The 26,031-nt window shown below is 46.1% G+C and overlaps 1 protein-coding gene across 11 annotated transcripts in view; it reads right to left on the reverse strand.

Annotated features, from left to right (window-relative positions):
- DAB1 (DAB adaptor protein 1) overlaps positions 1-26,031 on the reverse strand; it is a 1,144,406-nt gene that overhangs the window by 34,102 nt on the left and 1,084,273 nt on the right. For 7 of the 11 annotated variants that reach the window (XM_043575105.1, XM_043575098.1, XM_043575094.1 and 4 more), the window contains 3 exons: positions 25,235-25,294; positions 399-449; positions 260-307 (listed from right to left, as the gene is read on the reverse strand). In XM_043575105.1, the coding sequence (XP_043431040.1) occupies positions 260-307; positions 399-449; positions 25,235-25,294 (159 nt within the window). The remainder of the gene's footprint in view (positions 1-259; positions 308-398; positions 450-25,234; positions 25,295-26,031) is intronic. The other 4 variants (XM_043575101.1, XM_043575103.1, XM_043575102.1 and 1 more) reach the window with 2 other exon arrangements.

Below are 26,031 nucleotides of genomic sequence, written 5' to 3' on the forward strand. Positions count from 1 at the left end.
GGACATTCTGGGAGCTTGAAACATATTTGTTGGATGAAAACAAGAGCGTGTCAGTTCCTCTGCAACACAAGCTCAGCACGCACACACGTATCAACATACACATGCCATCTGACCTCATCACAGAGCTCACCTGTGAACATTAGACTAGACACCCCCGGAGCACAGCCGGCACCTGCCATTCACGCAGGCTGGATGAGAATATGGAAGGCATGAGAATGGCCAGAATGACCCTCATTTAACAAGAGCCCGGAGGCCTTACCTTTGTTGCCTCTAAAATCTCATCAAAGTCGGTCGGCAGGTTTCTGTTCTGTAACCACAAGGCATGACTTATGAGCATGAAATGAACAATGGGATGATGACGTGGAATGGTTAACCGGGCAGGGCCCTCTCCTTCTTACCGGGGTGGCCGCAGCAAACCGTTCTTCAAAATCCTCGAATGGATGGCCATTCTGAAAGGGTAAGGGATGATGAATGAGGACGAAGAGCATGACACACAAATGGCATGGATTTATGAGTGAGGATGATGGCATCTGCAGTTACACCAGGCAGGAGCTGTGGCCAGTGTACTAGGAAAGCCCTGGACGTGTTCCCAGCAGAAGCGGGTGATACAACACGGGCCTGATTAGGAAACACAGCAAGGGTAAGTTTGTAGGTTTCAAGCCTATCTTCCTGCGATTACAGACATGACCCAGCCAGCCTCCATGGTTGGGTGGCGGGGGGCAGCGGATAAGAGCACGATGTTTACGCTCAACATTTTGGTTTTACAAATTAAAAACACTACCATGTGCTTTAGTCAAACTCTTTGGAGCAGTCTGTGACCAGCTGGTTTTGCAAGTGCCCTGCTGCATGTTGCCCCCTATGCTTGAAATGCTCTTCTTCTCACCTCTGCAAGCTCAAAGCCCAGCTGGAAGGCCACCTCTTCCATGAAGCTTTCCTTGATCCTCTGAGCTGAAAATCATCAGAGGGATGGGACATCCATTGTGCTTCCTGGAGCAGGGACCAAGCTGTATTTATTCCTGAATCCTGGCTGCTCACAGAGGAAGTGGCACATAGCCATGCTCAAGAATACAGGAATGAATGCACGTTGTAGACGTAGCTGGCAGGTGACCAAATCTAATCGTTTTGTTAATTTTCTCATTTTACTGTTTACGATTATTGAGAATTTGGCTAAACCACCTGATACTGCTGCAATGGCATTCATTTATGTGGCTCAGCTGCAGGGGCCTTGAAGGGACACGAGCCTCTCCCATGAGGCTATGAGGCAGGCTCTAGATAAACACCCTGCAGAGTCACAAGTAATTCTAAGCTCCTTGAATGCCTCCCCCAGTAGCCTTGTGGTTGGCAGTCTCTCTGGCTTCCCAGGGCCTTAAGGTCCCTGTAGAGCTTACCAAAACCTTGCTCTTTTTGGTGCAAATGGACCACTCTGGCCTCAGTCCAGAGAACCCAAAGCACTTCACTGTGGGTCCGAGTAAAGGCACGTGTCTTCGGTCCTGCCCTGCCTTCTCTACCTGCCCCCTGCCTTGACCTTTCTCAAGTGATCTCCCGAGGTGCGCTATGTACCTCCTCCAGGACCTATAGTAATAAACTTCTCTAGTACAATTTCCTTTCAGTCTTTTGTTGTTCTCTCACCATCTGATACCTTGGTGGTCTGCTAAACAAATATTAATTACCAAAGTCGCAGTGATAATATATATTATAGATAATATACATAACATCTATTATATATATGTTTTTAATCATCATGTTTTGGTCACTATATACAAGCTAATTACGTTTTGGATGATATCCAAGTAGTGCAGCATTAATATAAATCTGACAATATTAACACTGAAATGGAGTTATTATGCATGAACAGAAAGAACTGAATCATTTCCCACTTTGGAGGAGAGCTTCCTGTTGGCAATGAAGGAGTGGAGAAACCATCCCCCATAATCATCTCCACCCTGTCTGCAGAAAAGGTGACGGTTAGGTCAGTCAGCCCCATTTACAGAGAAGCAGGGCCAAAGACCCAACGTGGCCGTGCCTCCCACAGCCACCACCAGTTCTGTCCTCAACCACCTGCTTCCATCAGGCCCTGGCTTGCCAGAGGTCAACTGTGGCAAAGAGGAGAGGAAGGGCAACCACATCAGATAACCACATAAATTATTGTGATGATGATTCTATTTGGCCAGAGGTGGAGAGAGGTAGTGAGACAGTATTAGCCTAAGTGATCCTGTAATCTATGGTGTGGCCTAAAAGGTTAAGGTTATGTCGCTACATCCTTTATAAATTCACACACTTCTAGGGATTTATGGCACAGCCCCTACCATCTAGCTCTGGGTCATAACTTTTAATAAAAACATTTTTTAGTGTCCAAAATCTCATTACATCTGTCCAATATAAAAAAGCAAATGGCTTCAGAGCATGATGGATGAATTAAATAAATTTGAAAAACAGCCTGTTGTAGACTCTCATAAAACCCCCACCATATAATGAAAATGTGTGAGGATAACCAGCACTGGTGTGAGTCCGTCACTTTCCTGGTGACAGAAGAGGTGGCCTTTGGTGAGGTGTGGGGCTGCGGTGTGAGGAGGCCATTTCTATCCATTCAGACGAAGCTCGGTCTGGGCGTGTGAGGTGAGCAAAGGCATCTGTCAGGAGTCACGCAGATGTGGGCTGAACCCTGGCCGGGCCACACGTGGGCTGTGCGATCCTGGACAAACCGGTCAGCCTCAGTTTTCTCGTCTTTAAAGTGCAGATGATAATGCTAACATTGCCTCAGGTTTATCGAGAGGATTACTTGAGATGTGTGTGTGAGGTCTCGTTTGGTGCTTGGCACATGGTAGATGTTCAATAAACAGTAGCCGTTCCTAGTATCGTCTCAGCCTGTGTCATTTGGCCCGCTTTGGGCATGCAGAGGCACACATTTTTTAATGTTAGGAAACGACTATTATATGACATTTGGAAAATGAAAGAGGAAGAAGAAGAAAAATCTGAAGGGAGGCCCCTCTTTAGAAAGTACCTCTGCCTGAGATCCCAGACCAGATCCCATGTAGAAGGATGCCCCACACGTCCTGGCCCTCGTCCTGATCCCCTCAGTCCATTCTTGACCCTGCCTTCTTCCTTGAATCTCCTTTCTGGCCACAGTCTTGCCTGATCATCCTCCTGTCCTGTCACCACAAGCACCTTCCTGTTGTGATCCTGGCTCAGTCATTCCTTGGACCCCTTTCCTCCCGTCTGGGGCAAGCCTCAGGGATAGTCAGAGCATTGCATCCGGCCAGTGGGGAGATCGTGCCATCCATGCACTTCCTCCCCGTTGAGTCTCACGGCCAGGACCTGGAGTCCATTCCCAAGTCCTCCCGACTCACAGCTTGCTTTACCCACAATTACTATTAGAGTTTTCATTCATTCATCTTCAAGTCTTTTCCCCACCTTATAGATAGATTTCTCACACTTATTATGGTGGCAGGCATGCAGCTTTGTATTCTACTTTTCAAGACACAATACCAGCTCACATTTACTCAAACCATCCACTTTCAGTGAGGATTTAACAGAAGAGGCTCTCTTGTATTGTTTCAAGACAGTTCTAGCCTGAATCTTCATGAAGACATGGAAGTAAAGCCTCCACCGGGAGTCTATCTTCCCAGAGTCTCTGCTGGGAGCAGTGGGGACACTGTTGTCCCATAACTGAGTAAAGTAACTATTAAGACCAGACTCACGTTATTAATCTTACAGCCAACGTGACAGTGGATGAGATGGGACGTGAACACGTCAAAAAGGACGCAAATATATTTACGGCTGCCAAATCAGAACCTTGTGTGGTTCTCACCCCTGGCTCCACAAGGTAATCCTTTAGGGGAGCTTTCTCCAAACTACTGATGATGCCTGAGCCCCGCCATCAAAGATTTGCTTGTAATGGTCTGGGGTGGGACCCCGGCATCAGTCGGTTTCTAAGAGATCCCCAGGTGACTCTAACATGAAGCCAGACTTGGGAATCACTGTGCTGGGGAATGAACTCTCTGTAGGAATAATTAGTGAAAGTCCTACTGGGAAAACTGAACACATCTTGATTGATTATATAATTGATTAATTAATTTCTTTAACAAACACTCACCGGGTACTTTTCACATGCCAAACTCTGGCTAGGCACTGGAGATACAGAGACGAATAATACATGGTCCTTGTTCTTCTGAAGCTCCGAGCAGAGCAAGAATATATAATCATTCTAGTTTGGGGGTGGGGTAGGAGTGGGACTGGGAGGGTACAAGGTATCTAGACCTAAACTCAGAACTCAGGCCAAAGCTGCAAAAGAATGAATTCAATTACCCACTTAGAAAGCTCAAGAGAAATGGATTAACCTAAGTGAGTTGTAACTGCACCAAAGTGGCTACTATTAAGGCACCTAGTGATTCCAGGCATTCGAATGCATGTGCCTTTTCCTGGTGAGTGAGCTAACAAGGAAGACACATAATGAAGACGAATTCCTGCTGTGGTATCTAGGGATTTAGCCTTTTGTCACCTTTAGCCAAGAGTGAACAGCTGTTTTCCTACTTCCTGACAGACAGACAGACAGAGAGGCAGACACAGGCAGATAGACACACACACACACACACACACACATACACACACACACACACACACCCCTCTGTTTGGCAAATGAAGAACAAAGTGGGGGTGGGGGTGGAGTTGAGATAGGGAATGGAAAATTTGATGATAATAAATGATTTCTCCCAAGAGCAGCCATGTCCCATAGAACTTTCCGTGTGATGGAAATTTCTATGTCTGCAATATCTAATATGGTAGCCTATAGCTCCATGTTGCTATTGAGCACTTTAAATATGGCTACTGGGACTGATGAACTGAGCCTTAAATTTTATTTATTTTTATTTAATTTCAATATAAATAGCCACATGTAGCTAGTGGCTACTGTATTTACAGTTCGGCTAGCTCTCTCTCTCTAAATATATGTTATTTATTTAAATTTATTTATTTTTGAGAGAGAAAGTATACAGTACAAACAGGAGAGGGACAGACAGAGAGGGAAAGAGAATCCCAAGCAGGCTCCACACGTCAGTGTAGAGCCCAACTTGGGGCTCGATCCAATGAACCATCAGATCATGACCTGAGCTGAAGCCAAGAGTCAGACATATAACTGACTGAGCCATCCAGGCACCCCAGAGAATATATATTTATAAAAACAACTTCCGGATGACTGAGAACTTTCTAAATCCTGGACATATTGCTTCCTTACACAGTCTCTTCTGTTCTTTTAAAGAATATCTCTACTTTTGTACTAACTGAAAAGATTCTGTTGGAGAACTGAATTCTTTACACTGTCTAGATGGTACCATGAAAACAAATGCATTTTACACAAAACAGCAGCCTTCTTCTGGTGTAAAGGACTTCTTCATTGACTGAGCTAGATATTTGTGGGGCTTTTTAAAGGAAATTAAAATTCATGTTTCAAGAGGAAATTCATGAAGGTTCATTATCATTACAACAGCATGGAGTACCATTTAATGCCAACATTTTCCAGGCCTACTGAGATTTGGGGCCCAGTGGTCTTCTGGACCCAATGTCTTAATCTAATAGAAGAATCATGCTGCTTTGAGGATATGTTTCTGTAATGACCAAAAAATTGCCTAATTACTCAAAGTTGGAACTCATTTTGGCAGGTAATGGCCCTCCTTTCCACAGCTACCATTTTAGGAGCATCCCAGAGGTTGTCTGGAAGGTTAGAGGGGCAGAGAAATGCTTAGACCTTATGATGAAAGTTATGTCTTCCTGGAAGTGCCTCCCAGCATAATACATCTGTAAATCCTTGGACAATGAAATATCTATATCTGGCTTCCTAGAAATTAAGTTGGTCTTTGAAACAGCCTTCCCCACCCCCACTTCTTTTTACTGTGGCAAGAACACTTAATGTAAGATCTACCTTCTTAACAAGTTCTAGAGTGTATAATACAGTACTTTTAATTACCATCACAATGCAGGCTCTAGAACCTAGTCACCTTGCATAACTAGAACTTATACCACTGAATAGCAATTCCCACTTTCCCCTGCCCCCAGCCCCTTGTGACCACCATTCTACCCTCTGCTTCAGTGTGTTTGGCTATTTTATAGATCTCAGATAAGTAGTATCATGCAGCATTTGTCCTTTGTGGTTGGCTTATTTCACTTAGTGTAATGTCCTCAAAGTTCAGCCAACCTGCCACATATGGAAGCATGTCCTTCCTCATTAAGGCTGAAAAATATTCCATTGCGTGTTATGTACCATATTGCATTCATCTGTCTATCCACCCCTCCCTCCCTCCATCCATCCATCAGTGGACATTCAGTTTGAAATGGACTGACTATGCAAGGAGAAATTCAGGATGGGGACTGGGGGTGAAAGGCGTTTGCTAGTGCTTTATTCAGGTGGCATGAGAAAGGTGGACCTCTTGGAAGGTCAGTGTGCTAAGCTGACCTGACCAGGCTAATGTGCACAAACAGGGGGCAGCTGGGGCTCCAGAATCTGACTCTTGACCGTTAAGCTTCCCAACTTTACCCTAATGTCAAGAAAACCCATTTGCTTGCATTTGAAAATAAAAGGTACTTCTAGGGTGAGAAGTTTGATGTTTTTAGGCCAGGCAGCGTGGGGGAATGGAAAGAGGGATGTCTGAAACAGCAGCTTTCAGTTCAAACCGCTGCCTCATTGTTGGCATTTCCCTGAAAACATCCTTCCTCACTCCAAGCCTCAGTTTTCTCCTTGAAACATAGGCCAATGTAGGGTTGCTGAGAAGAAACACCAAGAAGGTTGATGTATATGAATAAAATTAGCACAGTAGCTGGCAGAGTAAAATCTCAATGGATGACAAAACTACAGAAAGGGAAGGGATGATTGGAGGGAGGAAGGGAGAAAGAGGCGGAGGGACGAAGAGGAGGGAGAGATGGAAAGAGGGGGGAGGAAGGAAAGGGATGAAGAGAAGGAAGGGAGGGAGGGGGACCGAGGGAGGGAGCAGGGCAGAAGGAAGGAAGGAGGGAAGCAAGCAAGCAAGGGAGGATAGCCATGCGATATTTGCTTGGTAGGTGAGGGTAGACAGGTTCCAGGCCATTGCATAGGTTTGGTAATACTGATCCTGGGAAGGGGCAAAGTCACCTCGAGGAGCTGAAGGTGCGACATGGCCTTCCTAGAACAGACAAAGCCCCAGCGGGCTCCTCCTCCGGCACCTTTCCCCCAGTGTTAACACTGGGGAGGCTGGACCATTCCGGGGGTCAGCCCCATCATTCATCCCTCCTACCGCATGCCCTTCTCCTCTCTCCTTCTCCATCTCTATTTCAGGATTCAGTTGGCAACACTACAGTTTCAAGCCCAGATATTCTAAAACATAGCCATTATTTTCTTGAGAAAATGCAGAAGGATGGGGCTGGTGGCATGAGTTGTAGGCTGAGGGTGGCTTTTACAATAAGATACTCAGAGCTAAGTAAGTTTGATCTCAGTAACAGTGATGATGGGTAGGAGACATGGATTGTGATTCCTACAAAATGGCGGGTGCAGTGTCTGGGGTGCAGTGGTGATGCCAGTGGTGTTTGTCATAGACTCTGATAGGAAGTCACTAAGTCACTCCACATCTATTTGTTGAGCAGCTAGGATAAGTCACAGTCCTTGACCTTATATCATCTGAGGGAGATGGAAAAGAAAACAGACAATTATCAAATGATTGGTGTTATGGGGTAACGTGCAACATGCAAAGCCTTCAGTATATAGCGCTTGGTTCACAGTAACGAACTGATTCGTGCCAGTAACCGCTACCACTGTTGTCTTTATTAGGAAACACATGGCATCTGACCCAATCTTCGGGGGCCGGGGAAACTGGAGGCAGCCGACATTTTGAGATGGAGGCAGTGGTGGTATTGGGGATTTGACAGTATTAGTGATCATAAAGAGAGAGATGATGGTACAGGAATGTGTCTGGTGATAGCCAAAATGGGGCCAGAGATGGGCATTAGGGAGAAATGCTGAAAACACCATCCTGGCCATTAAGTTTCTGTAAGAGCACTGCGATGACTTCATGCATTTACACTTGTGGAAGCTTCCTGGGCCTGACCCAGGACCTCATCCCAAAGCTCTAATAGTTGACAAGGAGAATTTTAGAATGTGGAGCCCCCTTTCTTGTTTTAGCCCTCTGTTAGGCTGCAAGATGGCTTTAGTACTTGAGCGGCTGTCAGAGTGCAAACACAACTGTGTAGGTAGAGAGGTACAGAGAAAACCTAAAACCGAAGGGGAACAATTTCCCAAAGCTGGTAATTACTTGTTTTTAATGATCTCTTCCTTTATGGCATCTCCTTTTAAGAATCTATTATTCTAGTTCTACATTAGCAAAAACTCAAGGATTTTTCAAAACTCCTAACAAGATTTGGCATCAAAAAGGGAGTGAATTAGAATCACAGTCATGCGAAATTGGCTCCTGTCAGCAGGATGACAGGATCTCAACAGGAGTGTGGGGAGGAGGGCAGGGGATCTTCTCCGAGAGTCAGTCATCTCTTTCTTTGCTGGTGTGTGTCTCTTGGAGAGGCTACTCCCAGGATCCAGATGGCACCCAAACCGTAACAAGAAATACTGGATGCAGTTGAAATCAAGCGAGTAGCGGAGGCTCAGGCTGAGTGCAGAGCAAATCAGAGGAAATCACAAATGGAGAGATGTCACAGCAGAGGAAAAAATAGTCAGGAGGGCTTTGCCTGCTGCTCTGACAGCCGTTCCGTGCAACATGCTTTTCCTTTTCTTCTCTGGAAGAATGCAGATTTTACGTGCTTAGGCATTCATTTCCTTATTCACGTCTTCATTCCTGGATTCGATCCTCAAGGAATTCATTTAATAATTAATAAACTTCCTGACTGCTCACTATGAGCAAGGCCCAGTGCCAACATTGCAAGGACTGAGATGCTGTCCCTTCTCTGAGCTGTAACAGCCAAGCTACGGAAACTGGAGGCTTCCAATTCAGGCTGGAGCATGAGGAGTGTCACAACAGGGGTACCCCACAATGAGCAATTTCACAGAGGGTGTACCATTTTCACTGCTGCGATGCCATTCACAGGACTGAAGACATGGCAAACAACCAAAACCCGATGTCTATTTTTGGGCGAATGGAATTGGACCTCTTTACTCATCTCTTGAGTTTTCTTCGTTGTAAGATTTGGGAAATATCCATCTCACAAGACTAGGGGAAGATTAGCCAGGGCAATGTTTCAGGTAATAGCTTCATTAGCATGGCACCTGACCTCCAAATATGTGTAAGACCTCCAAATATGTGTCTGCTTCTTTGGGTCAAATAGGAAGTCAACAATTCGGTGGAGTATTCTTTAGGAATACGATGATTCGTAGCACCTTTTGGATGGCAGTTTGAATAGATTCAGGAGTTGAAGAACTGCAGAGTAGTTGAATTAGAAGAGATTGAAGGGATCTATGAGTCAACTTAACCCTGTATTTTTTTTTTCAGATGAAGAAACTGAGGCCTCCAACTTTTTCAAAATCATGATGTGAATGGCAGAGCTGAGATGAAACCCCAAGTTCTGACTCCTAACCTAGTTCCTTACTACCATAGAACAATTCCACTCCTAGGTGTGCACACTAAGAGAAGACAGTAAGTCAGAGCGGAGAAACCTGGGGCACATTTTATAACAAGAAAACTAAGGCCTCAAGGAAAGCCTGGCTTGCTCATATGTAAAACAGCGAGGAAAATGGCTACTTCCTAGATCTCCAAAGATCAGGTGAGGTAGTGTTCACCTATAGAATAGACATGGAAGGCAGCCCAAGGGTTTGGAGTCAGGAAATCTCGAAGAGCATTATCCTCGACTATCTGATTGATTGTCCAACATACAAACAGTTTGCAACTTTGTGTCATAATTTCACATGCCCTCCTAACAGGTCTCTCAGTATATTTCTCACCCTCAGGCTCTGGTACAAGCTACTCCCTGCAACTGGCTACCCTTCCCATCCTTGTTCATCAGGAGAACTGTAACACATCCCTAGAGACTTGGGTCTAGTTACCTCTTCCAAACCTTCCTCCAAAGTCCTAAGGATGGTGATTAGATGATCCTCCCCTGGGCATCATACATGTCAAGCTTCACTGGTTCTCTCTTTACCACTATAGACTAAGACTTTGTAGAAACTAAGTTCCTTTTATAGAAAACTGTATCTTATTCATTTTTGTATTCCTAAGATCTAGATATCCCAGTGACTAGCACACAACAGGAAATTATACTGAATTGACAAATTAAAAAAAAAAACAGAATGAGGGAATGGATGAATTTGTTTATATGAGAATAGGAGACTGAACAGAAAGAAACTTGGTTATAGCATGACTTACTAAGCAGAGGGTATGGTAGTCCATATGGTGTTTCCAAATGCTCGGCATGTATGTGTGTGCACATGTATGCACACACACATACACACACTTGCTCGCTCACAAAGACTTGGCATTTATTATTATAAACTCTAGAAAGGATCTCATATTCACTCTGTCACTTGACCCAGTGAGGCTCTGCAGTCAGGGTAAATGGTCTTTGTTCTGATTTCAAAGAAACAGTAAGGAGATGTTCCAGAAAAAGTTATAAAAAAAGAGATATGCTATCCTTCTAGCCCTTCTAGAATCTGGATGGCATTTTTATCTGAATTCTTCAAGTCCTCCCCATTAGTGAGATCCATTGGTTCTCACCACTAATTGACATTGACTAATAATGTCAATCTGTGACATTCCTCCCTACTTGAAGTTGAGCCAATATCTGATCTTATCACCCTCCCCCTTAGTTGCTAGAAATTGTATCCCATACTATTTGGCCTCTCAAGCTTAATACGTCCAAAGAACTTTGGATCTTTTCCAACACATTCTTTCCTTGTCTTTCGATGTCTGTAAAGGCCACCAACTCATGCTTAGATGCTTAAGCCCTCAGATGTACAAGGTACACTTGACACCTCCTCTCCCACACCTGGACACCCAACCATTCACTAAGAAATGCTGTCTCCAGGCTCTGACTGCCTCTCTTCATCTTTTCTGCTGCCTTCTCTTTTGCGTAGACTTCTGTTTTTACTCTTGCTCCTTAAGTTAATCTCTAATACATCAGTCACGATGGTATTAAAAAACCAGATCAGGCTTACTTCCCTGCCTAAAACGCTCCACTGTCTTCCATTATACTTGGAATAAAACCCAAACTTTGCACCACTGCCTGTAGGACTGTCCACACCTAGTTGCCACCTGTGTTTGAGCTCACCCTCCACTCTCCCCTTTCCCACTGTGCTCTGGCCAACACTGGTCTTCCCTCTGTTCTTCATGGACCGCTGGGACATGCCTTTGCCCGTGCCTTTTCCTGTTCCTGTTTCACTGGTTTCTTCTCATAATACAGATCTCCGCTCAGCTGTCACGTCACTAGGGAGACCTCCTCTGACCATTTCTCCCCAAGTAAAAGAGCAGCCCCACCTCTCACCACGTTATCCTGTTTGGTTTTATGGCTCGCACTCATGCTCTATTAGTATTTTAACTTGTTTGTTGGCAGTCTTCCCCTGTGGGGTGTGAGCTGGGCAAGGGTTGGGACATGGTCTGACTTGTACAGCACCTGTGCCTAGCACAGCGCTCAACACGCGATGACACGAGACAATTGAATGGGTGAGGAGTGGATGCCTGAACACAGCAATGCACAAGTGACCAGAGATTGGTTCTAGGAGGTGCCATCCAGTATTGCAGAAACGATGCGCCGAAAGCAACAGGGCCACTCTGTGCCTACTACTACAGCAAAAAAACCAAACAACAAAAAAACTTCCTGTTTGTTTTCTGGTGCTGGACACCCTATCTCTGAAGACTAGGGAGCTAGGGTAAATGTGGCATATGTGAGGAGATCCTACAATGACCTCACAGGCAGAGACCCTATTTACCTGCATGTTGGCTATGTTCTAGGAAAGACCTTTTTAATTTAAACTACTCAAGATACTCTGGATTAGGTCACAAGTGGTTGAGATCATTCTTTCTGGTTTGGGTAGATCCATAAAGCCCCCAAATGTACAAGTGACTCTTGATTCGTCTCTCTCCCACACCCTGACATACAATCATTCATTAAGAAATGATAATTCTATCTCTGGAACGTATCCCAAGCAGTCCATTCTGGTCTGAAGAGGAAGGAAAGGTTTTAATATTAGTATTAAGACCTCATCCCTCCTTGGCCAGGCAGGGGTCATGCAGGACAATAATAACAACAGTTAATGTTCAGATGGAGCTTCTTCTGTATGTACAGACACTATTCTAAAGTGCTTTTACTTATTAACTCATTTAATTATTGCAGCGGATACAGGTGCTATTGCTATCCTCATTTTCAGAGGAGGAAACTGAGGGACAGAAGGATTAATTAACTTACCCAAGGTCATCCGGCTAGTAAATGGTAGAGCTATAATGTTCACCAAAGTGGGCTAGCTTTGGAGTGTGTGCTCTCAACTACTCCACTATGGTGAGGAGAACAAAGGGTGTCAGACGATCTGTGTTTTAAGACTAGGGAAAGAGGTAAGGGCTCTGGAAGGAGTAACCACAGTTTAGGAGCCCGCCCCGCCACAGTGCACCCCAATCTTTTCTGGAGGACCCTGGTCAGATCACACTGCAGGTGTTATCCCTGAAATTCTGACTGGGGTCATAGGGGTAGAACCTTCTAGGTGACTATGGGACGAACAACAGAAAAATAGCCAGAAAGACAAGGCTAGGAGATTGAAAACTATAGGAAAGTGGGAACGAACCAAGAGTATTGGGCTGGCAGCATACAATGGTGGGAAAGAGGAGTAACAGAGACAAGGACAGCTGCCAACATCCTGGAGAGAAGCATGGTGAGGCGCTGACAGAGCCCCATGAGAGGTGGGAACGAGGGCTGGAGCAGGGAGAACGTGTACCAAGTGAGTCAATGTCATCTTAATAGGAGCCATTCTTTGCATACAAGTCAGAAGCAAGGGATGCTTCCTTCAGAGCCAGACTTTATTTCCCTCTCCCCATAGCGTCTCCACCTCAGTCTTCTGGTCCATCAAGTGGGGCAAATCATAGATGCTTTGTTCATTAAACCAGATAAACTTAGCGGAGCATCAGACTGTATTGGGGAGCTTCATAAATCTCCCTTTACATACATACACACGCACACGTGAGCCATACAAAAGCAGATCTAGGGGGTGGGGCCGAGGAAGCTGCCTTTTTAAAAGCATCACAAATGACTGCTGGGCAATGCAATGTTGGGATTCACTGAACCACATACAGCTGGCCAAACAACGCGTGTACTCCCCAGCCCCCAGTAAGTGCTCAGCTAATGTTCATTTCTTGCCTCCTTTCTAAGTCATTGCAAAATCAGGTTTTGCCATGGCCGGGTACTGTCACCAACATATATTTTTGTATTCTCCATGATCATTCATCTCTTTCTTCTTTTTTGCAACCAGAGTTTGCTCATTATTCTTGTGTAACCACTAATAATGGCAGTTAGGGAGAAAGAAAGAGCCTCTGCATGATGATTTATCCAGAAAAGCTGAATTACTGTACCAAGAGAGAATGAGTGTCAGCATCAATGGATATTTATGGGGAAACTGTATATTATAGCTGTGCTCATTAGAGATGCTGTAGTTAAGGTTCTGTGAATGTTAATGGTCTGTATTAGAGGAATAATGATAGACTCACAGCAGCGGCAGTGAACAGATACCCTGGACTACAGTTTTTCACCACATAACAGATCTCCAAGTAATCTGATTTATTATGCCCGCTGAAGGAGCGAGCATGTACCAGGGCACCTCTGTCTCGTGGGTAGTACTGGGCTTGTTTCCACACGGGGACAAAACTGGTACGGAGTGCCAAGAACAAGATGGACAGATGCTTCCTGTGCCTTCTTTGAAATCTCCTGTGTTGTGGTCTTTGAGACAGGGTAGCCCAGTTAGGAAGGACATTCACTGGCTTTGGGTAAGGTGGCCCTACATCCTGGTCCACTTAAGACAGCTCCTGTTCATGTCTATTGTCCTGATGTCATTGTTAATAGCACACCCCTTTTTTGCATTCAAAAGTGACCCACTTTGGATGATAAACTAGGTCACCCTCATTTTAAGTTCAGAGAGAACTAGCTTAGATTCTTAGGGATGCCTCTTCCAGCTGTGCTAAGTGATTTAACTTCTCTGATCTTTAATAACCTTTACCGTAGAGAAGAGACCTACTTCTTATGGTTGCTTGGGAGAGTCCTGAAATAGTGCATTAAGTGCCTATCTCGTTAAGTGCCTTGCTTTCTTTGGTAGTTACAAATGTTGGTTATCCCTGCCCTATAGCCATGAAACTCTCTTGTAGGTTCAGCCCTACCCCAGACTCTCAGGTTACACTTGATCTTGTTGACATTGCTTAGCCATGGAGAATTAAAGGCACTCTAGCCCCTCACTCTAGATACTGAAGTCACTCCCACCCATAGACCACAAGCACCGTCGGGGCTAGGCCACATCTTATTCCTTCTCCTATCTCTTGAAGCACTTGGTATAGTCCTATGCCCATATAACAGCTCACGATAATAATTACGGCTAACATTTATTGAGCACTTACTATGTGCCAGGTGCTACTCATATAGAGTTATACATGTATCACCTTATTTAGTCCTCAGGAGAATTCTATGAGGTAGGCACCACAGTCATTACCCACGTTTTATGAGTGAACACGCTATCCGAGGTCACGCAGCTGGTAATTGAGGGAAAAAAATTTAAGGCCTACATAGTCAGGCTGAAAGGGTCACACTTCTGTTTTTTGTTTGTTTGTTTGTTTTTAAATTTTAGGATGAGAGAGAGCAAGGACGTGTGAGCGGGGGAGAGGGGGAGAGGGAGAGAGAATCCCAAGCTGGCTCCACAAGAGCCCAACGTGGCGCTTAATCCCATGACTGTGAGATCATGACCCGAGCCGAAATCAAGAGTCAGATGCTCAACAACGCAGTCCCCCAGGTGTTCCAAAAGGCTCAGACTTCTGTGATTCCATGTTGGTGCCAAGTAATCTTCCCCAGATGCTAACTGGTCATTCAGAAGAATCCAAAACATAAAGCACTTTGCTGAGTCATACAGCTAAGAAGTATAAAGCTTTGATTAACTTCAACTTTTTAAAAAATGTTTTTAAAATATATTTCTGAGAGAGAGCAAATGGGATGGGCAGAGAGAGAGGGAGTGACAGAATCTGAAGCCGGCTCTAGGCTCTGAGCTGTCAGCACAGAGCCCGATGTCAGGCTCAAACTCACGAACTGTGAGATCATGACCTGAGCCAAATTTGGATGCTTAATCGAATGAGCCCCCAGGTACCCCAAACTTCAAATTTTGTGATGTTTCACTCCCTCCCAAAGAGCAGGCTCCCAATCTGTGTTTGCAAATTCAATTATAGAAGAACAAAGCTTCTAATGGAAATAATGTGAAGAATCTCTTCATCTAAACACCCCACTGCTCCCACCCATGGAATTAGCCAGTGGATTCTTTTGACAGTGGTTTTCACACTATCTTCTCTGGATCTCTTCCTTTCCAGAATCTTCTGTGCTTCAGAAAAGGATTCCAGGTGGGTAGGCCTTGAGGCTTCAACCCAGCTTCAACCACAACTCCTATTCCCATCTGTTCCTATAAAAGGCTACTGGGCACAGTTCATTGCAATAATGGTGCCAGGATTTTATAAAAAGTTTGGAGACCATTCCTGCAGGAGACCGGTGGCAGGAATTTGAGCACAGCGATGGACTGATCATTGTTTTATCGAGATGTGATTTTTGCCAACACACAACTGAGCAAACAGGACACCAGGCAACTGCTTATGCAAGCGCTTATCCCCTTCCACATTTGCATTTGTAGAAAACAAGTTTCGGGAATGATTTAACAGCGAGCTGTCTACAACTCTGCTTGATTCCTTCCATTCATGACAGAAACGGGGAAGAAAGAGCCAGATATCATTCAAAGTGATAATGTGACACTGCCCAAATGTGAGGCATGGACTGAGAACAGAGAGGAGGATGAAAGGGATTACTACTGTCTTTGGCAAGGACCTGAAGAGAGTGGATGGAAAGGCTGATCTACAAACACCCTTAGAACCTGGACACGTAAAACAGCACGTATGTAAATGGCAGAGCTATAGGACAGGAGACAGAGCACTCAGTCCCTATTGCCTGCTTACCCGACCTGCCAAGGCTTGCCACTTCAGAAGGAGCTTAGACCTTGTGTTTCTCTTTCCCCCTCCCCCCCACATCAGCAAGATCTTTCTAGACCTACTACTTTCTAGACCTACTTTCTAGATCTGAATGTCATTCATTCCAATTTACACATTTCCCTCCCTCCGTTCCTCTCCCTGTCTGCAGGGTGTCACCCGCAGCCCAGACCCAAAGTAATCCTTACTTGCCTACCCTTTGACCACTTTGCCCTTCAGACCCATTCTTGTCCTCCCTCTGCTCTGTGTAGTAGGACAGGGGGGTGGCCTTGTAAATTACATTGCCTGAGCTCCCTTGTCAACCCACTTTCACTTTGGTTTGGCCAACAAAAGGGGTAGTTGGATGCTGGATGGTGGAAAGAGGGGAGAAGCACTGAATTTCTCCCTGGCTCTCTTTATGCAGTATTCTGGCAGTGAACCTGGCCGTGAGTCTCCCTCACGGCTCTACTTTCCACCAGACAGCCACCCCCTCTTGCCAAGGTCCCTGTGCCCTCTGCGGTCACAGTGCCCACTGGCAGCCCTGGTCCCTTTATTTGTCCTTCCAGTCCTGGGGACGGTAGCAACTTCTGAATGTTACTAATTTGGGTTGTTCCATTGCCCTCTGTTTGGCTTGTCAGCTCTCCTAACACCTTTGTAACTAGTTCTCCACATTAAATTCCCTCTATGAAATTACCTCGTGTGGGCTCTGTTTTCCTGACTTCATCCTGATAGATACACATGGATAATCCCATCAGCTTCTTACCGGTCTCTCCAATAGCCAAGCCACCTGTTGCAGGCCACCAAAGTGATGCTGAGAATCACAACTCTAATAGTGCCACTCAACACCCGACAGCACCAGTGGCTTCCCAGCCAATCTGAGTTTCTGAGCATCGCATTCCAGGTCCTTCACTCCGTGGGGATGGCTTCCCTTCGTGCCCTGTCACCTGCTCACATGAAGGCATCCTGCAGTCCCACCACCCCAGACTCTTCATCAGCCCCCGGGATATGGTATGCTTTTCCATAGTTCAGTGCCTTTACACATTCAGTTCCCTCTTCCTGAATCCCGTTCCACTCTTTCTCTGTGCCAAGTTCCTATCATCTTTTAAGACCCTACTTCCTGGGTGAAGACCTCACTGAACTCCCTTGGGCAAAGTTTTCTGCCTCCCCACTATGCTCCCAGAGCATATTATAGACATATGCTACATATGGCCTAGAGGATTACACGGATTGCAACCATTTTTACACATCTACCTTCTCGTGATCATTAAAATTCTCAAGCAGCCATCCTTATTCATCTTTATATCCCTAGTGAGTAGGCCACTTTATGGCAGATAGGAGGTCCTTAGTAAAAGTTCGTCAAATGGATGGATGAATGAATGAATGAATGAATGAATAGAAGCTGTAAGGGAACTTGAAAACAAGGAGGGCTCTCCAGCAAATGGAGCTGTGGGATCACAAAAGTCATGAAGGTCTGTCACTGCAGGCATGTGGGCCAAAGCCAGAGTCAGACACGTTCATCTGTGCTCATCACAAATGTTCTGGAGGGATCCCTGTATTGGTGAGAAGGCTGACCCAGCAGCTTTTAATGTCCTCACAAATTCTGAGATTCCAGGGATTTAGGATTCTATCTCAGGACAGTTTTGTTAACCACTGCAAACCGAAAGCCTGTCTAAGAAAAGCAAGACAGGGCAAGCTTCTATTTCCTTTGTGGAATATGCCGATGCAGATTCCTTTCCCTTAGTTCAGGAAGACCTCCTCTTGTGTGACATCTATGTTAACGGCATTCCGATAATTATAATTTCTCTACAATGTGGTGCTTAATGAGGAAGTGAAGCTGACAAATGTTCAGACTAGATTTAATTCAATTATGAAACATCTTGATCCAGATTTCAGACTAAAGGAAAAACCAACTGCTGAATTGTGAATGAAAATTTATTTGCCATGAAAGACGGGGGCTGGTGGGGGTGGTTAGGAACAGTTGTCCAGAGAATTTCTGTAATTCTTCACTTTAATGGATTGACTCTTCCTACATTTGTAGCAGGGAAACTGAATTAAATCTAAGGCAAGGAAAATCAACTGAATACTGACTGTTGGGAGACAGGGGTCTTGCACAGAAACATAGATGTTTGGAGGGTGGGAGGCAGGGGAGGCCAAATGAGCAGCTCTCTGATTTTTGATTCCTTGAGATTTGTTCTTTGGGACTCACAGATATTTTTTTCAATGTCAGGATACAGAGTGCAGTGCATAGGCGGAGTGAGGGGTCAGGAACGAGTCAGACATGGGTGTGCCTCATGGGACTCCGGCTGAAGGGGGAGAGAGGTGTTCATAGCCACCCCCAGGGGCTAGCCTCAGCGTTGTTAATAAGGACTCAGAAGCAACGAGTAATGGGAGACAGAAACTGGCCTGAGTACTGACTCCAACCATGGTGAGGAAGAGGAGATGGGGGCTTGGCATTTTCTTGAATCCTAAAGGCAGTGTGTTTTAGTGGAAACTGTGTGAATCAGAACAGCTGAAGGTTCAATTTCGGGCTCTGTCACTTACCAGCTTTGTGACTGTATAGGCCCTCTGGAAAGCCTCAGCTTCCTCATATATAAATGACATCTACCTTCCAGGTGTGACTACTGAATGAGATAGGCTGAGACCACAGTCTAGGCTGTCCATGGCACACAGTATCTACTCAATAAAGTCTACCTGCTTTTTCCCCAGCTAAGTTAGCTCAGACTCTCAGTGTGCAGAGCTGGTGGCCTAGCACAATAAGGCAAAGAAAGGAAGTGAAGGGAGCCTTGGACTTCACATGTGATCACTGGGGTTTTTACCCGATTCTCCCAGTGTGGCTCTTTTCTAGGACGCACCAGAGAGACGCAAGCACTGTCCTCCAGCTCTCCAGGAGGAAACTAAGGAGGGACCGATTTTCTAAGGACCTACTCTGTGCCCAGGGCTTGCTCAGTGTGGTGCCTTGATTACAGCGCATAGTAAACATGTTTCCATCCAGAGCACCGACCTCACGGGGCAATGCCATAACTTACTGCTGCACGCTTCACCGTGGGCAACTCTAAAGCCAGGGAGAGGATGGTGGAGATAGTAACAGGGCCTCTGGGGTGCCTGGCTTCGCAGCTGAGACACCGGGAACAAGATGGTGAGGTCAACGCTAGATGTTATAAACACGGGGGAAAGTGGATGAGAGAGTGGGTAGATGGCTCCAAGGTCCGCTAGTGTGGTCACCTTCTCCACATAAGAACCCCTGCAGAACCATTCACCTGCTGCTTGAATACTCTGGGGGCCAGAGACCTCACTACTCTTTGAGAGCTGTCCTTCCCTCTGAAAATCAGCTCAGATGGTTTCAGATTTCTTCCTGACAGTGAGCTCAGATGTGCCCTCTCTTGTCAGAAAACTTGAGCCTTTCTCGTAATCTTAAGAGAGTCTATAAAATAGCTGGAGGAATAAGTACACACCATCCCTTGGTCTTTATGTCCCCAGAGACCATGAAAGCAACCCCTCGTCTTCACCGACAATGCTCTCACATTGCTTCATGAGTCTCACAAAAGCCCTGAGATGTTGGCATAGGATGCTCATCATTTCCACTCGAAGAGGAGTCTCAGAAACTTGAAGAGATTGGCAAAGATCATACCCAAAGGGAGGAAAGAATCTCAGGGGAGTCTGATTATTACTTTCAATATCTGAATCCATGTCTTGTCCCCCAGAACTGAATGTGGAGTCCAGCTGGTCAATTCCACAATCTGCGTCCTTTCTATTTTCCGCTAAGCCAAACCTTTAAGACTCTCTTTCAAAGGCCGAAGAAAGTTCTGCTAGAATCCACTGATGGGTTAGTACTGATAATTATGTCTAGTACATCCACATAAAAGGATTTAAAACCAGGCAGTTATAGGGTGAAGGGTAAAAGATCTTTTTCAGCCATAAGAATATATTTTTTTAATGTTTATTTATTTATTTTGAGAGAGAGCAAGTGTGACAGAGCTGTCAGCGCTGAGCCTGACCTGAGGCTTGATCCCATGAACTGTGAGGTCATGACCTGAGCCAAAGGTGCCCCTCAGCCATAAGACTATTATATGAGGTGGGAAGGAGGGGAGGGGAGAAGACAAGTGCTGGTATTTCTCATGTGACAATGACATAAGGCATGCTGAGCTTTAGGTCTGGTGACCTATGAAGGTTAAGCCTCAACCAAGTTGAGCGTTGTGGGGCATGACAGGGTCCAAAACAGGCACTTGAGCAAACTGTGAATGTGTGATTCCACTGGGTCCCCCTGTAGAACCAGAATCATGTTCAAAGGCTAACGGAGTGCAAAAAGCACTAAATAATGGATGTGGTAATGGGCTACTTAGCTGACGTTTTCCTCTCCATTCAGGGATGTGCCTTCCTGACAGCCCCAAAGAGGCCAGGATATTTGTCTAAAGAACACCAGAAGCATTATCATCTGGCAGAAAGAAAGGCTACCCATTTCTGAGAAGGAAACTGATGATAAATTCATCAGTTCTGAGTACCACCTAGTAGAGGAAATAAACACTCAGGAGCCAGAAGGACCTTAATGATATGCCCAGAAGGGGCTGTGCCCGTCCAAGTCCTGCTCATCCTTCAAGGCTTTGCCCAAGTTATACGCTCTTTCCTCCCTGCCTCTCTAGTCAGCTAATATTCCCTATCAGCAAGCATCAATTCTATCGGAGTTTGGAGACCCTGGCATGAAAATAAAGCCTCTGTACAAATCTTCTAGCTGCCTTGACTAGGAAGAGAGGAAATGTATATTTCTGGGAGCGAATGGGATTAATCCTTATCTTGTCTCAGAGTCCTAGGTAAGAGTGGAAGGGAGTGTAGTATGACCCTAAGAACAAATCTGTTACAAGAAGGTAATATTATAGGTCCGGATTAGGACAAACAAAGCATCCTAACACATTATTTGTGCAAAAGGGAACAAGAAAGGGGCTGGTAGAGCTTGGCTCCCCAAGGTTATGGTGCCTGGTGGTGTAAACCAGGGTGTGGATGCATGATGTCAGAGAGGAGACTGAAGACAGAGAACCGGCTCTCTGTCTGGACCAAGAGCCCGACTGATGGAGACAAAACTGTGTCCCATCAGGTGATGCACTGGGGTGGGCAAGACCCAGAAGAAATGCCACGACTTCTCAAACTCTAGAACCCAATGCACCAAACGTGACACCTTGATGAGGACACCTCTGGCCATGTAGGGTGACAGTGAGCCACCCTAGTCCAGGGGACTGAGACTCCAGGACAGAGGTTTTAGAGCTGCAATCAAGGATCCCCCTGGCTTCAAGGCCTATAAAAATTTACTTGGGCACATGAGATTCCCACCACCCACGGGGAAAGCGTATACCATCAAAAGCTCAAAGGGAGCAGATATCCTCAGAGGAGTTACTGTAGAAAGAGTGATGATTAAAAGCGATTCCTGACCTCAAGGAGCTCACAGAGCAGAACAGTAACAGCTCACAGCTGTTGAATCCCTACTCTGCACCAAGCACTGTGTTGATTCATATTCTTCAGCTCACTTAGTCCTTAACACAAAAAACTCTAAGGCAGGTACCATTAACCCCGAAGCCAAGGCCTTTAAGAAACTCAAAGTCCAATGGCTCACATGGATTCATTAAGAAAAGGTAATAGTGCATTGTGATCATTGCACAGAGAAGCACAGAGGTCTCCCGGGGGAGCTGTTTACTCTGGGGTAAAAAAAAAAAAAAGGCTTCCTAGAGGAGGTGTGCAATTACCTAGCATACTTGCAATCCCGCCTCAGTGTGAACTGTTGGCTGGTGGATTGCTCGTGCCGACAACCGACAGTAATGTTCTCGTTTAATCTAATCCATATCCCCTGTTAAGGTTTTACATAAATGTCTCCTTTAGTCCTCCAAACAAAGCTACAAGGCAGGCATTCCTTTCTCTTTGCAGGTTACGACACTGGGGTTTAGAGAAGGAAAAAGATGCTCAAGGACCCTTAGCGGGTGGCCAGGATGAGAGGATACCCAAGTCTGATGCTGAAGATCAGGCCATTTCTTCTGGAGCTGATGTGTGATCTTCTCCAGTGACAGCCCCAAGCTGAGTCTCTTACTGGGCTCTGGGCAGACTGGGCTCTGGACCCAAAGAAGAAGAAACCGGTGGTTCCTAGAGTAACAGGTCACTGGGCAGTTTCCCTTCTTGTGGGAAACTTGTGGAAGCTGTCAAACTGGCTTGAAGCTGCTTAATATGCACTGACTTGGCTGTCTTTGGTTTATTTGTCTTTCTGGTTAAGGAGCAGGTGGTGAGGGAGCAAACATCGAGATCACAGCAGGGATTTTCAGGGCACAAAGGTATCCCAGGGAATATGCACTCATCAGGGAGGCAGGTCTACAGGGGCCAGCCTGGAGAACAGGAAGGTCCCAGAACAGTGAGGGATGTGGGCTGTGGGATATATAAAGTACCTCTGGGAAGTTTAGGCAAGTGGGATCAAGTTTCCAATACACATGCTGTTTTCTCCTCAAAATCATTCAGTAAGTTGGGTTTAGTAACTCCTTTGATAGATGAGAGCAGGGAGGTGTAGAGAAACAAGGGAACTTATCAGAAGTCCTAAAGGTAGTAAGAATAGGAGTTGAGATACCAAACGCAAGCATCTGCCCCTCCACTAGAGTTGATACTTTTGACTTGCTACCTGTCTCTGGCTTTTAGAAATGTTGAAATTGTTCACGGAAAAGCCCAGATGCTTCTAGGACTCTATGCGAACAGAGGGTTGGAAGCTACTGCTGGCCGTTCAGGCAGCCCAGATATTTCCCAAGCAAAACCTGAGCATGTTTACTTAATGCCTATTTCAGAGTCAGATAACCAGGAAATTCCCTTTAAAAGAAAGTGTAAGGATTTTCAATTCTTTCTACAGGCAGAGTCATGCGTATATTTATGAAACACCCCTTGAGCGGCTGTGTCATCCCTGCCTTTCACATGCCAGACCCTGGGCTTGCTTCTGGTAATCCAAGGACCTCAGGAAGTTCCTGGAAGTAAGGAGCCAGGAGAAGAGTTGGGATGCTATGTGCTAAGAGCTGTTAACAGAGGAATGATAGGGAGCGGGGCACAGAGGTAGGGGTGATCTGCTCACACTTAGCAGAAGACCACAAAGTCTCCCTGAGTCCCCATAGCCTGAAGCTAAGCTGGGCTATTAGGGGAGGATGTGGCTCCTTCAGAACCTTGCAGAATTCAGTAGAGCTGGACCAGGGGGAGGTAGACCAGAGATCCGGGCTGAGGCTGGCACCTGAGTGCTGTGTATGTCAGGCTAAGGAGCTTGGGCTTTTTTTGTTTGGTTGGGTTTTTTTTTTTCAGCTATTAAGCATGGAGATGGTGTGGCCAGACTGGTTAATAAATTCACGAAAACCAAGGCGGCAAATGGAGCATGTTTCCTCACGTATCTAAACCTGTTAGGGGCAAGTGAAGCAATTTAGGCACAAATTGAATTGTAGGGAGCTGTGTGATGGGAGCTGAACCAAACGGAAACACGAACGGACCAGTGTCTCCGTGACAAGAAGGCTTGACAAATGCAAAGGCCTCAAGGAGAAAAACGGCTTTTTCTCTGAGCGACACTCCACTTCACGTTCTCAACTACCTCGTAGACTCAAGTTTTTGAGGACCCCATTCAAATATGCTGTCTCATGAAACCTAACATGTGTTGGCTTTCGGGAGCAGGATTTAGGTGGGGTCTGGGTGGATGCAGGATATGGGGAAGAGGAATGGACGCTGATAGGAAAAGGAAGAAATTTCACCAGGTGAAAAGAGAACAGGGGCAGAGGAGGGTAAGAATGAGCCAGAAGGACTCTCAACTCAGGACAGAAGGTCAGGTTTGAAAGGGACAACAGGAGCTCCTCTTTCCCCTCTGCCCATCTCACATTTGAATCCTCCTATAGTTTTTCTGACAGGGGGCCTTTTAGGCTCTGCTTGCACCAGCTCCAGTGATGGGGAGCTCACTCCCCTAGGTGCCAGCTGTTCTAACTCTTAACAGCTCTGACCACTGCTCAGGAAGGTCACTGTCACTTTGGGCTGGCCAATACAGAACAGTGTAAGCCCTCTTCCAACCGGTAGCCCTGGGGACTCCCATCTCCACATTTATGGTTCCTTTTCTCCAGGCCAAGCATTTCTAGGTCCTTCAGTTGCTGCCCTGGGAATGGGGTTTCAAATTGCCCTATCAATCTGACCTTGAAAAATGCGGGGGTGTCTTTGTGTCTCTCACAGGGTGGGGTCCAGGACCAATAACAACAGCCCAGAGAGTCATCCAGCCTCACAAGTCCTGTTAGGGTCAGAGCTGGAGTTCCTGGGGGTCTGTTTTCAAAGCCTGTGCTCTTTGTACCCATCACTGAGCTGAATGAGATCAGCGGTGACTAAACATCCTAGTTCTGTTTACACAGGCCGCGGTGAAGTCCGATGTCCCCTTGGGCAAGAGTTCCCCAGTGCTCCTGAATCACGTACAGAGGCTGCCTTCCGCACGCCGACTGGATGGGGGGCCGAAATCTGGGCCTGGCCTAGCACTGGCTTGTGGTAGTGTCACACAGCTTGATATTTTCCATTTCCAGGAGTCCCACTGGCCGATGGGGTCCAGATGTAGTGGACCTGCCGGGTTCTTTGCAAGCCCACTACACGTGACCTTTTTCTTGGTGGTCTTATCCACTGGCTGGACCCTTATACACTCTAAAGGCCCTGGCCGGCTCTTCTATGATCCCTCTGAGACCTATCAACCACTTTTAAATCGGATGGGCAACTCTTCCCAGGATCGAGACACTGCCCCCTATTTGATCAGGTATAATTAAGTCTTTGGCCAGAGACTTTTGTCATGGAACAACTCAGACCTTGAGACCCCTGGACATAGTGGTTTGTGCAGTTCAACTCACCGCCACGCGGGGGGCCAGACCTCGGTCCAGGTTGGCAACCCTTCCTCAGCCTCACCATTTCCGCCCTATGCCCCCTTCCCTCTGACTCACTGAGGAGTCCGTGCCATGTAGGCCCTGGCAAAGCTCTCTAAGTTATAACGCCTATCCAGAAGAGGGGTTCCCTTCCTCAAGCTGTAGACACAGCCTCGTAGGAGCGCAGGTCACGGGAGCCTGGCAGAAGAGAGAAGATTTACTTACACTTACAGGTTGACTTTTTGGCACATCATAAACACCTTCCTTCTTTTGGCTGGTGGGAACCTATGGAAAAATCAAATTCGACACAGTCAAAACACTTTGATACTCCACTTTCAGAGAACAAAGCCATCACGCTTCAACTTCAAGCTGGCTTAAGTGTGTGTTGAGAATGGCCCCTGAGGCCCGAGGGTCCCAAATCAAAGGGGCTTCCGCAAGTGTAGAAGCTGGAGGCCAGGCTCCTTCCCTGAGGAAAGCTGGATGAGGGAGGAGCGTGTGAGTCACTTAAATGAGTGCAGGGTGTCTCTGCCATCGGGCTCCTCACGGAATCACAGGACGGGAGGCTGCAGGGACCTCAGAGGTCACGTGGTGGAAAAAATAATCCTCCTTTCGCCAAAGACAGAAATGAGCCTCAGAGAGGTGCTCTGACTTGTCCCAAGTGATTAAAATTAGTTTGCAGCTGAGTTTAAGCTGAGAGTCAGGTTATTTACAATATAGCAAACATCAAGGTCTCAGCATAAAGAACGGCCTCTGCTGGGATCATGGACAAGCCGTCTGATATTTATCCAAAGTGTCTTCCAAGAAAAGGGACCGTTAATGGCAGGGAAAGCGCAAGACAAGAGTCGAGAAAATTCCAATTGTTTTTTAATATGTATCTGTATTTTCTTTCCTCCCTCTCTCCTCGTACTCCTCCATCTGGTCTTATCGGGCCACTTGGTAACTGTCACACCCTGAACAGGCCACAGCCCCTGGGAGCGTCACGATCCTAAAATGGGTGTTACTGGCTCTGCTTCTGATCTGGG

This window comes from Prionailurus bengalensis, chromosome C1 (genome assembly GCF_016509475.1).
Source record: "Prionailurus bengalensis isolate Pbe53 chromosome C1, Fcat_Pben_1.1_paternal_pri, whole genome shotgun sequence".
Taxonomy (NCBI): domain Eukaryota; kingdom Metazoa; phylum Chordata; class Mammalia; order Carnivora; family Felidae; genus Prionailurus; species Prionailurus bengalensis.